Source organism: Pteropus medius, unplaced genomic scaffold, assembly GCF_902729225.1.
Source record: "Pteropus medius unplaced genomic scaffold, Ma_sr-lr_union100, whole genome shotgun sequence".
Lineage (NCBI taxonomy): Eukaryota > Metazoa > Chordata > Mammalia > Chiroptera > Pteropodidae > Pteropus > Pteropus medius.
In genome coordinates this window covers 2,963,463-2,978,630 of record NW_024344436.1, presented here as the reverse complement: position 1 = coordinate 2,978,630, position 15,168 = coordinate 2,963,463, and the positions used below count along the sequence as shown (strand labels likewise).

General features: G+C 49.6%; 1 protein-coding gene across 2 annotated transcripts in view; it reads right to left on the bottom strand.

Annotated features, from left to right (window-relative positions):
- Positions 1-3,728: 3,728 nt before the first annotated feature.
- KIRREL3 (kirre like nephrin family adhesion molecule 3) overlaps positions 3,729-15,168 on the bottom strand; it is a 525,648-nt gene continuing 514,208 nt past the window's right edge. The window contains exons 14-17 of one of the 2 annotated variants that reach the window (XM_039872733.1): positions 13,510-13,617; positions 11,884-11,993; positions 8,664-8,750; positions 3,729-8,063 (exon numbers count right to left, since the gene is read on the bottom strand). In XM_039872733.1, coding sequence (XP_039728667.1) covers positions 7,620-8,063; positions 8,664-8,750; positions 11,884-11,993; positions 13,510-13,617 — 749 coding nt within the window. In that variant the 3' untranslated portion in view covers positions 3,729-7,619. The remainder of the gene's footprint in view (positions 8,064-8,663; positions 8,751-11,883; positions 11,994-13,509; positions 13,618-15,168) is intronic. The other variant, XM_039872734.1, reaches the window with a different exon arrangement.

The following is a 15,168-nucleotide window of genomic DNA, read 5'->3' as shown; positions in this document are numbered from 1 at the left end:
TATGCCTGATGCCCATGCAAATAGTCCCTCATGATCACATATGGACAGAAGTCTGTATGAGAAGGGGGTGTATACACCCAAACTGTCCATTGCTCCCTTGGGGTGTGGGCTCAGCCTTCTTCAGAGTGCCTCCACCCTTAGGCAGATAGAGGCAACACTGGCGTGAATCAGCGCACTGACTGGAGCTTTGATGTGAAGTCGTTGGGTGGGGTTCTTTGGTGTCCTGAGAAAGGGGCTTTCATTCTTTCGTTAGCCCAACAATGTGAATAAACTGCCTGCCAGCCTGCCTGGTCCTGATTAAAACATGCCCTGAACATGGGGCAGGAGGAGAAGCAGGGAACGATAAGCACCTGAGTGCAAGTTGACAAATCAGTGTTCTACACCAAGCTCTGCCACTTAATTCTGTAGAATCCAATCATTTCTCATGTCTATGCTCCAATTTCTACGTTTCTTGAAACAAGAGGGTGGATCCAGCCAGTGAGGACCACATATCAGAATTATCTGGGGACGATTTAAGAATGGAGATTCTTGGGTCTTACCCAGGCTGCTGGGGATGGGGCCCAGGAATCTGGAATTTTAACGAGCACTCAAAAACTGCTCTAGCAGTCTAGACTCCAGGATGACCTCAGGGGCCTCTCTGAACCTCGCCGCCAGCCAGCCTGCAAAGCCCATCCTGATTCCCCGCGTCCTGGAGCGGTATTAACCAGGCGTGTGCGCAGGAGCAGCGGGCGCAGCGGGCCCCGCCCGGACCCGAGGGGCAATCGGGCGCGCATGCGCCGTTGCCTGGGCGTGGGCCGGCCTGCCGGCGGTGAGAACCAAAGGAGAGAGTTGGTCAGCGGCGAGTGAGTTGTCTTTGGCTCCGGCATGGTCCCCGGCCCTGCCTCATACGAGGCCGCGCCTCCCCAGCAGAGTGGCCTGCCGTAGACCCCCTCCCCCACACCGGGGTTCGAGGGGCCGGACCTGGACTGCGAGGGAAAGGAAGAGACCTGCCCCGTCCAGTGTAGATTCTACAAATCCTGCCCTCGGCCACAGAAGGAAACTGAGGCCGAGACAGAGGGGCGGGGACCCCCAGCTCCGCCACCGAGCTAGGCAAGACGGAGGTTAGGCTTTGATCTAGCCCACGAATACATTTAAATGATACTCTGTATTCACATCACATGTGTGCCTTAATTTTGGATACTTTGGGTTTTTATTTATACTTTCGAAGGACATAAGTACAACTCAGACTGACTAGCCTACGAAAAGTGTGAGCTCGAAGCAGTTTTGTCTGTGGGGCGGTTAGGTGGAGTGCACACAACTTAAACGCCCTGTTGGATCGCGTGGGTTCAACTCCCTGCTGTCATGTAATCAGCCGAGTAAACCTCTGCTCCTCCAGCTGTGAAACAGTGATTCTGCATGCCCATCGCACCGTGAGGTTTTAAGGATCTGATGGGAGTATGGCTGTAAGAACATTGTGTAGACTGTAAAGTATGATATAAATATTAGATTGGAAAGCTGCCTTGCATAATGGGAAACACCGAAAGAACAAAACGGAGGTACCGCTGGAGGGCCAAGTATATGCCCAACATGGCTGGCCACAGAAAAGTCTTTGTTTTCAAGTCACCCACAAAGCAAAGTTAGGGCAAGACGTTAGCGAAATGACTCAGATACAGGCTTTGCGTGATCAGACAATGAACAGTGAGTTCATACTGCTCTCTGGCAGTGGTTTTCAAGTTGAAGTCGGAAGCTTTCAGGGGTTTTTGGAGAATATGGTTTCTTGGGGAACATTATCTATTTCCATTACATGTGACATACCACAGTAGGTTCCTAAACTAAGTTTGAGAAGGACAACCTCAGTAAGCTCTTCTCTAAATTTACCGACCTTTTTGATGTCTTAATTACAGCTTCGGAAAACTGTTAGTTTCGAGCATTCCCATGGTTCTGTACCAGACAAGGTTCCAGGAAATATTTCCAACTTAAAAATTTAAGGAGGGGTGTGTGTGTGTGTGTGTTTGCGTGTGCTCACTCACACATCTGTAGTTATACCCTTTTTGTCCATTTCTTTCTCAACGAGTTTACCTCTCTTGTTAGAAATCTCGGAGATCCTGCACTAGAGAAATGAGGCAGGGAGATGAACCTTGAGCCTCATTAGATGTCAGATTTGGGGGGCGCACCACTTCTTCCTATAAAGGGATTGCAGAGAGCTGGGAGCAGGTGGGAGAGACCATAGTACTAGCTAGGAGGGTTAGCACAGAGGATTTGACAAAAGATTTTAGGGGAATATGCACTTTGGGAGTCAGATTTCAGGTTTCTAGGGAAAACCAACAATTTAAAGTATACCCACCCCTCAAAGGAGGCACAGCTTCCTCTCAGGAATCTTGCAAGGAAGGGAGGGTGGAGTTGGGTGGAGGGAATGAAAGAAGGCTCAAATCTTGAAATCACCCTAGGGAACTGAAGTTGAACTAAGCTATTCCAGAACCATCTATTATTCTGAGGCTTCCTAAAACACTATTTACATACATCACCAACTTTAACACTTGAGTGTTTTCTCTTGCTTAAAAATGTGTTTCTCTCTTGAGGAAAAAAAATCACAAGAGTACAAGTTGAAGTCTGGGAGGGAGACTCCATTTCTGTTCTCTTCCTCTGTAGATTTATGTTACGGTGGTATAGACCTGCATGGCACAAGAGCTAGAGAAATTTAGAGTCAGATAGGAGGTCTTGCCTGAAAATTCTGCTGTAGAAGAATCCTTATTTTTACCACTTTATCTCTACTGCCTTCTTCCTTAAGTATTTCTCCCAAGAGCGATGTCCATTAGTGTCACATATATATTTTCTAGTCTTTGAGCATCAAGGCCCTGGCCCTTTAATTTTCTTGCAGAGGAGGCAAAGGTGGTATTTTAATTTAGTCTACCTGAACTTGTCTTTGGGGGTGACCTTCAGGGAGAAGAATCTGTATATTCAGCTCCTGTCTCTTCCTCTTACATCATCGGTAACAGGTGTCAGAGAAGCTCTACTTACTAAGACCCCAATTCTCCTAATTCTTGTTCCTGAGACTTCACTTACCTTGTCTTTTGAACATTAATACTTTAGAATCACCACAAAGAAGACAGCTATAAAGGAGCATTCTTTGAATGTTCTCATAGAATCCCCGAATATTTTCAAGGGCCATGAGGTTAAGAAGCAGTGGAAGGAGATAGATGCCTTTGTATGGCTGGGCTCCCTGATTATTAGGCTTAAGGGATGCTTTTGGCCCAGGGGTTGAGACATCCCAGCCTTGTGAGTGGCCTCAGTGGACTGTCCCAGAGAGGAGATCTGGGAACGTGGAGCGGTAGGCATATATCAGCATCAGGGATGCAGACTACAATCAACGACGTATTTTGTAAATGGTGTGTGTTCACAAAATGCCTTTTAAACGTGAGGGCTGAGGCAGGAGTAAAACTACAGGGCTTGTAGTAATGACAGCTTTCAGTGTATGTCAGAGACCTAGCCATTAGATGGGAGGGGGAGAGGGACCCAGGAAGAATAGCAGTTAGGGAAAGAATGGATGGTCATCCTCTCCCTACTACAACAATGTATTCATCTGGGAAAACAAATTCTCATTTTTAGAAAACTGAGTAGTTTGAAATTTTCTCATTTTTCCCGGTTTATGCCCTAGTTAGGGTGGTTGGTTGGAGGCTTACTGGAAATGAGAAGTAAAGATCAGGGTGAGAGGTCTATCAGTGATTCTCAAAGATCGTAGGTAGTTTTGACGCTAACGCTGCAAATGGCTGGTATGTGGTTCATATCTCCTAAAAGCAATGCGGAGAAGAGGCTTCTAAACTTCTTTTAAAGGGGAAGTAAAATTCAAGATAGAATTGAGATTGTTTTATGTCTAAATGGTTATGTTCCTTTAGATAGGCACACCAATAGTATTTTAAATAAAAATCTAAGAGTTTTTATTGAAATATTTATACTTTTATTTCATAAAGAATTTATTTAATAGGGAAGCTTCTTAGAGTAGAAACTAATTGCAGGATGGCCTTCATCTGTTTTTCTGGTGCTGGCATAAACCACACGTAATACCTACAAAGAGCTCATTGAACTTGTAGGGTGTGTACCTTGTGATTTCAATTCTGATTCCTTAACGGCAAATACCGTAGGCTGTGTCTACACCTCCCCACACAGGAAGTGAGAAATGCAATTCCTGTTATGAGCAATCTCCCAAGGATGCCATCATGTTTATTTTAATTTCCCATAGTCCTTTCCACTCTGGAAGCTCAAAGGCAGCTTCAAGGCCAATTACTTTATAGCACTTATTTCAATAGGCTCTGTCAGAAATGGATTTGATGTATTCTAGCTCTTCAAGCAAGAGCATTTCCTATCTCGAGAAAGTTGAAGAGATGGTGGAATAACTCTGGCCTTTCCAGACTGATAGCTATCCTGAGAATTAGAAACTGGGCTCCCATCCAGGGACTAGGAGCCAACAGTGAATTGTAAAGCTATCAGAAAACTGGACACTGGCCTTGGTAGGGGAGGAGATGTTTCCATACACAGAATAGCTTTGTTTCCCAGGGAGCCGTGGTCTTTCCAGGTCATCTGGGGACTTGAGGTGGAGGTTGCCAGTCCCACCTTCCTAATGGAGCTCAGCCTACTCCAGTGGGTGCTAGCAAATGACCTTTACTGCCAGCTGTTTTCATCATATTCTAGGATGCAAGAGGCCTTGAGTTGGTGCTGCAGGATGAAAAGATTTTACAGAGGACATCATGTGTGTTTAAATCTCTTAAAGCTCTGTGACCTTGGGCAAGTCTTTTGGCTTCTTTAAGTCTCATTCCCCTGCCTAGAAAATGGTAATACTTTGTAGAATTGTGAGGATTAAATAAGATTACAAATGTAGGCTCATTTCAGTTAATTTGAAATCACCTATAGGGAGATTCGGAGCTTCCCATGGCCTTAAATATTTTTTTTTTTTTAACATCTTCCTTTACCAGCTTTTTTTTTGCACTCTCCTTTATAAGAAGTAAATAGGGCTGGAGACAACTGAGAGAAGCACACCGCTCAGTCTAGGCTCCTTCTCAATGCCTCAACATTTCAAAAGCCCCCAGATGCTACTCGTTTTCCCCCTCTGTGTTATTCTCTTTGACCAGGGCCTTACTTGTGACCTATCCCTTTGGAAGTCTTTGCTGTATTTGTGCATTGGAGGGTGTGCTCAGGGGGTTAGGCACTGGGCGGCAGAGTCTTGACTGTTCAGCCCCTGTCAAGATTCTCGCTCCTCTTCTATGACAGTCCACATTCTTACCCTGGGAGTGCCTGAAGCTCAGGAGGGAGATGAGCTCATTCTGTTCTACGAGAGAACAGTTTTCTTCTCTGTGCTTCCAGTTATTCTGAATATAACCTTGGGTTTCAGGAAAGAATGGGTACCTCCCCCCTGTTATGGAAACTGTGTGTGTGTGTGTGTGTGTGTGTGTGTGTGTGTGTGGCAGGAGAAGGAACAAAGTAGGCTGTGGTGAGGATTAAGAAGATTTCCCACCCACCCCAGGGTGGGGAAGACCAGGAAAAATTAATGGACAAATCCTCTTAAGTCATCCTCTTCCTTTTTTAAGCACACCGAGGCATTTTGCATCTAGTCTTAGAAACTTGTTCCGTTTTGGCAAAGGCAACACACATATGGGGGAAGAAGAAGGCTTGTCAAGATTAACCTCGAATGCTCAGGGGCCAGTCCTCTGGCATCTATGCCAGGCCAGAATGGTACTAGGCGCAGGATGTGAGACTGGGATGTCCACTTGTATTTCTCATCAGTTTCTACTCTCTTGAGCTTGAAGGCTGCAAAGGAAGACATATAGGGCACTGGGGAGTTTTGAAGCAATAGGAAATATGGTAGAAGAGGACATCCCTTTGGCGATGTAAAGAATGCCATCCAAGGAATCAGTGTATGGAAAGAAGCGTAGACTTGTGATGAAGGCTCTCATGATGAGTACGGACTACAGGGAAAATTGGAGGAGAAGGATCTAAAACTTAAGAGGAACTTTAACTGTAGGGACAATTTGGGTTCTCAAAAGTTCCATTTGAACCCTACTTCCTGAGCTAGCCCTCTAACTTGCCCCTGTTTACCCATCCCCATCCCAGCTGCCATCACTACATCGAGCTTCCCAGCCAAGCAAGGCCATCCTTAGAACATTGGAGTCTCAGAGTGTTAATGGCGTTTAGTGCCATAGGCTCTTTGAGGAGGGCCTCCTCCCCTGAACTCCCCAGGAAGGGAGCTTCCCTTGTAGAATGTTGCTGAGAGAAAAGCCTAGAATTACCCCTCCAGTGCCCAGTATGACCACTTTGCCACTAAGCCACATATGGCATGAGTCAGGTGGTTGGTGAGTCCTGCTTTTGCACACCCTCTGGGTTGGGTACATCCACAAGGAGAGGAGTCGGCCTGTAGGAGCTACAGCCAGCACAACCAGAGCTATCAACTGCCTTCATTATCTAGAAAAAAATGAATCAAAGCAGGGCAAAGAACCTTGGGTTCCCAAGGCACACTCTGAGCTCTTGGGTTCTTCCTATGGCTCCACAGGAACAAAAGGAAAGGACAGATTTGTTGGAGTAACGCCCTAATATTTATTCCCAGGTGGTGAGTAGGAGGGGTGAAATGTCGATATACTTTCTCTCTAGCCTGCGGAGTCTTATTGAAGACGGGACCACCGTTCCTGGTGTGAATCTAGGCCCCAGGAGACTCGTCTGCTGAAAAGGCGAGTCTTACCATCTTAAAGACCTGACCTCTATTCCCCTCAAACCTACATCTCCCAGGAAACACTTTCCCCCATGACCAGAGAAGCTCTCACACTCCATATATTAACTCTGATGTGCTGTAGGGGAGTACACAAAGCAAGGGGTGGGTGGGGAGGCTCTGAGGCACACAGCCTGGCAAGGGGCATGTCGGGCGAGGTGTTCCTCGAGTGCTCACACTTCCTTCCCCTCGTTCCCCTCCCTCCCTTTCCCTGAACACCAGTCTCTGATTGGGCCAGTCCCCACTCAGAGTTCAGAGGCACCCAGTCCAAGGACAGAACTGCAAGAATATAGGACACAAAACACCAAACAAATTGGGGGTGGGCTCCCAGCCAGTATGGTGAGAGAGATTCCTGTGGCCAGGGCCATTTCTGGTTTCAGCCTCCAGGGTCTGGGCTCTGTGCAGCAGAGGGCACTGGGGTCTCTGGGGCAGCTCAGTGTAGGTGTAAGGGAGTGCTTCACCCCCTTTCTCCCCAAGGTTGTACAGGAGCACAGGCACAGGGGTAGGGAGTATGGGCAGCAAGGGGTAGAGCAGATGGGGAGACTGGAGAGTGGATGGCAGTTTCATTAAAGCAAAGTTATAGCTGCCTCTAGTGCCTGTGGGAGGAGCAGGTAGGGAGGGGCCTCCAGGAAAGGGCCGGGGACCAGAGCGTCCGGCACGGAGCACAGTGCTCTGAGCTGTATCCTCTGACACGTCCCTACCCCACACCTCTGGCACATTGTAGCTGGGGACACAGATTTGTGCTTGATCAGGTCTTCGGAGGAGGCACTCTGGGGCTGTCCTGGAGGCTGCCAGTTCTGGGGTCCTCTGCAAAGTACCCATAGTATCTGGAGAGCCAAGATGTGTCATGGCCCCTGTTCCTCCCCTCCCTGCCCGAGGTCTGGGATCCTCAGACATGAGTCTGCATCCGCCGCTGCAGGGGTCGGCTGGGGTCGGAGTTCTGGGAAGAGGATTGGGAGTGGTGGGAAGAGGAGGCAGAGGCCTTGCTGGCCTTGTCGAACTGCACGTAGCCATCCTGCTTGCCGCTGCTGCTGACACTGCTGTCACACTGCGTGTCCAGGAAGGAGCTGCTGTCGCTGAGGGAGCCCCTTTGGAACTCACGCTCACAGAGCTCAATGGAAGAGCTGCCCATGCCCAGCACGAACCTCTGGCCATAGTCGTAGAGACGGCCCTGACCACTCAGGGTGCTGTAGATGTTGGTGAAGGACATGCCTGTGGGCACTCGCTGCTTGCCTGTGGGACGCAGGTCCGGCTGACAGCTGGACAGTGAGATGGTGGGGGTCGAGTGGTGCTCCTTGAAGGTGTTGACGCTGTAGTAGCCATTGGTGGGGTCCTGGGGTGGGGAACAAGAGCGAGAGCAGTGTCACCAGGTGGACAGAGCCTGCATAGATTGAACTTCCTAAGCTGAGCTGGTCCTACCTTACGCGGGGGCGGGGGATGAGGTCAGACAGGAGAAGGGCACAGCTGAGGAGAAATGCGGGGGCGTCGGGGCTAGAAGGGTTAGCCTGGCGGGGACATCTAGAAGAGAGGGCTGGCAGGTATTCAGGTGGCAGCGGGCAGGGGACGGCGCTGAAGGAAGGGAAGCAGGGGGTTCTTGGGTATATTGGTTATGTCAGCACAATGCAAGGTCATCTGAAAACCAGATTTTATTTGTTTCACTTTTTTTTCCAGAACACGGATACTTAGTTTTAAATTTGTCTATGAAAAGGTTGTGGGAGAGGAGAACTGTGGGACCCCGACTGTAACTCTCTCGCCTCTTCAGTGTGGACAGCAGGTGCCTTTGCAGGGGAGCGTTCCATCTTAGGGAGAGGATAAGGTGACCTCTGGCCTTTCTCTTCTATTTGCTGTCATTGTTTGTCTGTCATGGGGGTCGGGCCATCCCAGCCGAAGACCAGATTCCATGCCGGGTCCTACCGTCTGTGGCCACTCCTACCTTCAGGTTCTGAAACTCCTTCTCCTCTTCTTTGAGGACCTCCAGCTGCTTTAGGACTGAGTCTTGTTGGAATTCACTCCGGTCCATCTGCAACCCCCAAATGGCTGCTTAGTGGGGAGGAAGTGGGCTAAATGTCCACTTCCCCCAAGGAAAAAAATGGAGAAACCACCTCGAGAGAAGCTTGCCATCTCTGCCTCCCCCTGCACCCCCTGCCCACCGCCCACTTCCTGGCCCATGGAAGGCAAGTGAAGGAGTCAGGAGGAGATTCATCCTGAGAGACAGAGAGAGATATGGGAGGTGGGGATGGGTGAGTGAGGGGCAGTCTCTAAGATTGAACTTACTTCCCCTGGCCTAGGAAATCTCTGCCAGAGCTCTCACTTGGCTGATTCAATTCAATTTGTTGAGCATTTACTGAACCTCAGGCCAAGAACTATGCTAAGAACCAGGCACACCCAGGTTAAGATACAGGTGTGCTTCTCAGGGAGATGGTTCTGTAGACAAATAATTATAGAACCTTGACCAGTGGGCACAGTTGGAGCCCTAGCAGGGTCATGTGTCACCCAGCGCTAGTCTTAATGAAGGCCTTAAGAAGGAGTCACGATGACCCCAGGCCATACCTGCTATTCACAGAGATGACTTGGATGTACTACAAGTTTCCTTCTGTAACAGACACCAAAGAGCTCAAAGGTAAGGATCACTTCTTGTTTCTCTTTGGGTCCCCAACAACCTTGGCACAGTGCCTCGGATATTGTGGTCACTGACCGAGCTGCTTTTGGGATCGGAATCATATTTAATTGTGTTTTATTAATTTTTCGATTCACCAGTGCTTAGTGCAGTGCCTGATCTACAATAGGGCCGTTACAAATGTTATGTTTGTTTTGGATGAATGTATGAAGTGGCACCGCTCTAAGTTTCTGAGAATGAAAATCATAGACTTAAGGTGAAAAATAAAGCATACTTGGCACACAGCGAGTACATTAATCAACCTTAATAACCACAGAGATGGTATCCGGTGGCACATAGCTGCTTGCCATGTGTCATTTCTGTACATGACATGATCTTGGCCAGGTTCTCACCCACTCTTTGCGCTTTCATGTTCTCCTTTGTGACTCACTCTCCTGGTCTCATTTTGGAGCCTCACAGAATCAGCCAAAGGACTTCCGCCTCGTTCTCTCCTCACCAGTGCTGCGTTTTTTATTTCCCAGTAAATGCTCTGGCTCTATGTGGTTTGCAGTTCTTCTTTCCCACCGGATTCAGCTTTTAAGCCTGCCTCTCCTCGGCGTGGGGCCGTAGAGGGGTGGAGCGGATGTGTGAAGGGAGTGGGGGAATGACGGCCTCCCCAAGGGGAGGGTTGGCCACAGAGCCCTCAGTAGGTCCCTCTGCTTCAATTATCCTCCCCCTACCCCTCCCTGCTCTTAACTGACTACTGAGCGACTTCCCCTCCTTTCCTGAGAGTTTGGACTGAGGGGTGTGGAGACAGTCTGAGGCAACCAGAATGTCTTAATGAGAGGAAATTCAAGGTCCCATCTGGGATGAAGGACGGGCCAGGTACTTCCATATAGGCTTGATGAACCTCATCTAGAGACATCCATTCCTTCTGAGGTCTAGGCCACAGTCTCCTCCCATGTAAGATTAAATGCTCTACTGCGTCAGGCTCTATGTTAGCCCCAGGGAAATATACATGCATAGATTCGAGAACATGACCTTTGCCCTTGGGGAACTCTGGGATAATTGGGGGAACTGACATGTAATTAGAGCAATACGCTGTAAAGGAGGCACATGCAAAGCGTTTGGGAAAAGCAGGACAGTGCATAGCTCTGCCAGCAGTGGGGGGACAAGCTTGGAAAATTATAGAGGAGATGACATTTGAGCTGATTCTCACAGGAGAATGTGAAATTCAAGTGACCAATTCGACAAGCAGAGAGACAGCCTGTGCAAAACCTCCAAGGTCTAGAAGACACGAAGCCTGGGAATTGCAATTCTTTGGGGGTGTCTAGAGGGCCCCAAGCATTTGGCAGGAAGGTGGAGCTGGCAATGTTGGCAGCCACTGCGCCGTGAAGAGCCTAACAACATACTTGTCTGGGACTTTCTCCAGCAGACATGGGGAACCAGCGAGGATTTTCAGTGGGATAGTCACAGGGGCAGGTTATGTTTTAGAAGGGGACTTTTTGTGGGACTCTGGAGAGGGACTGAGCAAAGTGGTGAAAAATCAGAATGGTGAGACCACTTAGGAGGCTGCTGTGACTGTCCAGGGAGCCACAAGGAGAACTGAGCTAATGGAGAAACAGTGGAGCAGAGGCAAGGCACCCATTTGAAGAATCTTTTGAAGTGGCATTGAGGGGACCCCCCAAAATCAATCGGGTAGAAAAAGAGCAGCCAAGGAAAACCTCAGCTCAATGTAATAAGCATTAGTGAGCACCTTCCAGGGACTGGAAGGCTCTGGAGACGTGGGATGAATAAGGCAGCTTGCTCAACATCTAAGAGGAGAAAGATAAGGAAACAGGTGATTTGTGAGCAACACAAACGGCAAACATCTCTCGAGCACTTGTGCTCCACGGGCTCTAGCCCTCACCGTGGCGTGCGTGCTCTTACTTTCATCCCATTTTCTTAGATGAGGAGACTGAGGCACAGAGCAGCCCATGCTCTTTCCCCCTTCAGAGTATCATCACCAGGACAGAGTGTGCACAAGAATTTTCTAGCAGTGTTTCAGGATTCTGTTTAGACAGCTGGATGGGTTATGGCTCATTAATGGGGGTCAGAAAGAGGAAGAGCAGACTTGGGGCTGCTGAAGAAGTTGAGTTTGCTTACAGTAAGCAAGCCATTTCTGGAATAGGAATCTATTCCTCTCGCAGACTTTTTGGGGGGTAGCAGGGCAGGGCTTGTGCTGAGTGTCTGTGTTATCTATGTGTGTATGTATGTAGAATTATATGTTATATAACAACACATTACGGCTATTTATGCATGTCTTCTCTCTCTACTGAACGGGCAGGTTCCCTGAAAGCTGGGATTGCATCTTAGATGTCTTTGAGTCTCCTAGAACGCCAAGTGCAGTATAACAGGCACAGGATCATTCTCGGTTGACCTGGCCTCTCATAGGGGGAAGGGCACATCTTGACTGATGCTCTGCTTCACGGACGTGTCTAGGGCTTCAGGAGGCCTCCAGTCCAGGACTTTCAGGGCACAGAGGTCGGGGTGGGTGGGGGTAAGTTAGCATTCTCACCATCAGCTGCTTGATGGTGGGGTGTTCCTCGGCCTCCCGGCCAGAGGCAGGCTCCTTGTGGACAATCTCCACTCGGATATCATTCTTGGCTGACACAACACCTTTGAGATCTGGACATAAAATAGGAAAGTGTAGATGACAAATTCAGTCGGCATCCTCAAGCATTAGGGCCTGAGTAGTCAAGCCCCTGCCACCCCTGTCGCCCTCCAGAGTTTACCCTCCAGCCCCTGAACTCAGCAGCTTCTCTACCCCCTGCCCACTCAGAACACCTGTCTGCATGTGCTGAGGGCTGTTAGGGCCTCAGAGCTCTTTCTCTGTTAGCTCTTAGTCACATGCATCTCAGCCTGTCACTGCCGCTCCCGTGGCTCAAGGTGTTGTCTCTATTCATTTGTCCACCTTATAGAGCTAGATCCTTTCATCCTACTAAGTTCTCACCTCCTTCTAGAAGTCTTCTCTGACCTACTGTACCAGGCTCTGATCTCTCCGTTTAGAGAATCATAAATCTGACTCTTGGGACCTTAATGTTCAACCAACTGCCCAAAGCAGAAACATCCCTGACATGTGGTGGGGCGTTTGTGCACTCTGGAAGATTGCGTATGCCTGGAGTTTCCATCCCAGCTACTGTGTCAGTGCTTCCATTACGGAGACTTTAAAACTTCCAGAGGAGGCAGCCAATCTATAGTTGGAGAGCTGTTGGAAAATCCTGGTGAAAATCTGCTTCCGCATAATTTCTACTGAGAGGGTGGTGAGGGAGGTCCCGAGACCACATGATTGGGGGCAGTCAAGACAGCCAAGGCTTGGAGTGGAAGAGACTTAAGCGGAAGACCCAGCTTTCTTTCCATACCTGAAGGCTGCCGCATGGTGGAGGGAGCGGGCTTACTCTGATTATTCATTTTGCACCTTACACTCACAGAATATTAGAACTGGGTGGGGTCACATAAGTCACATCATCCAACCCCTCACTATTACACATGAGGACACTCAGGCTGGGAACAGTCGTGGCCTGTCCAAGCTCGCGTGGTAGGAGAGGGGGCGCTGGAGGACTGTGCCTCCATTGTTTTCACCTCTGCTCTGCCATCCCGTTTCATGTGTCCGTGAGTACAACGTCAGCATTATGCCCAGGGTGGAAACTCCAGACATACACGATCTTCGAGGGGGCACGAACACCATGATTTTATTGCTAATGACTAAAGACCTTTGAAAGTCTGCACAGTGATTCCTTGAATGCTTTTTTTTTTTTTTTTTTTTTCTCGCATGTATGGGTAACCTGCTTTTCTGGTTAGCCTGGCGGATCTTGGAGGGCAAAGATGGACCCTTCCCTCCCCGATTTCTAGAGTTCCGTATGGCTACATGTGTTCGATCCAGAGTGCTGGCTGACTGCCCTGTCGGGTGAAGTTCACTTTCATCCAGTTCACTCTCATTGGAGTGCCCACTGTGTGCCAGACACCCGCAAAGCACTGCACATGCAGAGATGCATATGACCCCCACCCCGGCCCCGAGGCTCACAGCACCGTTAGGGCCCCTGCTCCCTGCACTCATGCCTACTTGCTCTCCGGGGCAGCCTAAGCCTGGCCTTTTTCTCTGTCCCCCTCCCTGAGATCCCGGGTCTCCCCCCCACCCCCGTACTTCTCTGGGAGCGGGCACAGCAGAAGGCCACAATGGTTGCCATGAGGACGAGGAAGGCCACGCCAGCTCCTACGGCCACCCCGATGATGACGGCCATCGGCACAGACTCTGTGGGAGAGAAGCAGGCACAGCTGACGAGGGGCCCGACAGCCCACTCTCCCCCAGGGCCTCACCCAGTTCCTCCAGGTGCAGCCCCTGCCAAGCTGGAGCCAGAGCACGGTACACAGGCTCCTCTGGGAAGTGCCCGTGGCGCTGGCGGTGGGGTGAGAAGGCACAGGCAGAATCCAACAGGGTCAGCTCAGGTGGAACACAGGGGGGAGGGAGAGGGAGGAGGGTTTAGGGAAGAACTGGAAGCAATGGTGGGAGAGGGGGCAAGCAGACATGGGAGGGAGGGTGAGAGGGGACTCGGGAGATGAGAAGCAAGGCTGGGCACAATTTAGCTCTGTTGGGTATTAAACCGGGAATATTCTATCATGCAATAGCTGGAGAGTCATTAAGTTCTGGCATTTCTTTGAAAAATGACTGTGGTCACTGCCCTTGTCTGGTTTCTGCTTTCCTTCTCTTCCCTTTCCCAGGGCAAGAAGCTGGACATGGATAATCAGCTTTTAGAGTTCTCAGGTTTGAAGCAGCTTCCCCTCAGGGCCCGCTGGGCATCAGAGAGTGTAAATGCCAGAAGCCCAAGTCTCAGGGGCCAGGGGAGCAGGATCACAGGACCCCGCGCCTTTAAGGAGAAATGCTCCTTTTCCTTGACGCACCACCCCCCACCCCAGTTTGGCTCCTTCCCCTCCAAAGCCAGTACTCTGGGGATCCTGGCACTCTTCCTGGAGAGGAACCCGGAACTGCAGCTAGGCAAAGCCTCGCTCCCTGCTGAGTTTCTGTGGTCTGTGCCTGCCCTAGCCCAGTAGAGATGGGGATAGGGAGGGTGATGTTGGGGTTGGGGGGTGCTCTTCCAGACAGTCTTGGCCCTTCCGTGGCTGTATATGGGGCCCGAGCACATGATTTTGGGCCCCGAATCATCCATTTAGAATGGAACTAGAGAATGCTGGGGCACAGAGACCTTCGGACCCGCTGAGTCCATTTTTGGATGAAAACACCAAGGTTCAGAGAAGTCAGGTGACTTGGTTAAGGACATACAGCTGCAGTAGAGCTAGGACAAATCCAGGTTTCCTCTCGTCTTCCCTCCGACCCCCACCCCAATCCTGCCCGGCTCCGTCCACTGTTTCGCACAGCACCCTTCAAATCTCCCACACTCTGTACAGCCCATACTCATCACTTCTTCTGAGCAACTTACTTTGCCTTTTTTATCTCTAAAATGGGATGATGGTGCCTACCCAGGGTGATGGGATGGAGTTTAGATGAGTTAGTGCAGGTAAAGGCTTGTGAACTGAGCCTGGCACCTGGTCCTATTCAGTCTCTGCTCCTGTTTCTAGATAGGAAGGAGGACTGTAGCAGATCTAAGCCCTAAAAGGGAGGGAAATTCCTTGTAGAGCTGGGCTGCCCTCCCGCCCATCCTCAGTGTGGATGAGGTGGCTTAGCCTCTTGTTGTCTCTTTTCTTTCTTTCTTTCTTTCTTTCTTTCTTTCTTTCTTTCTTTCTTTCTTTCTTTCTTTCTTTCTTTCTTTCTTTCTTTCTTTCTTTCTTTCTTTCTTTCTTTCTTTCT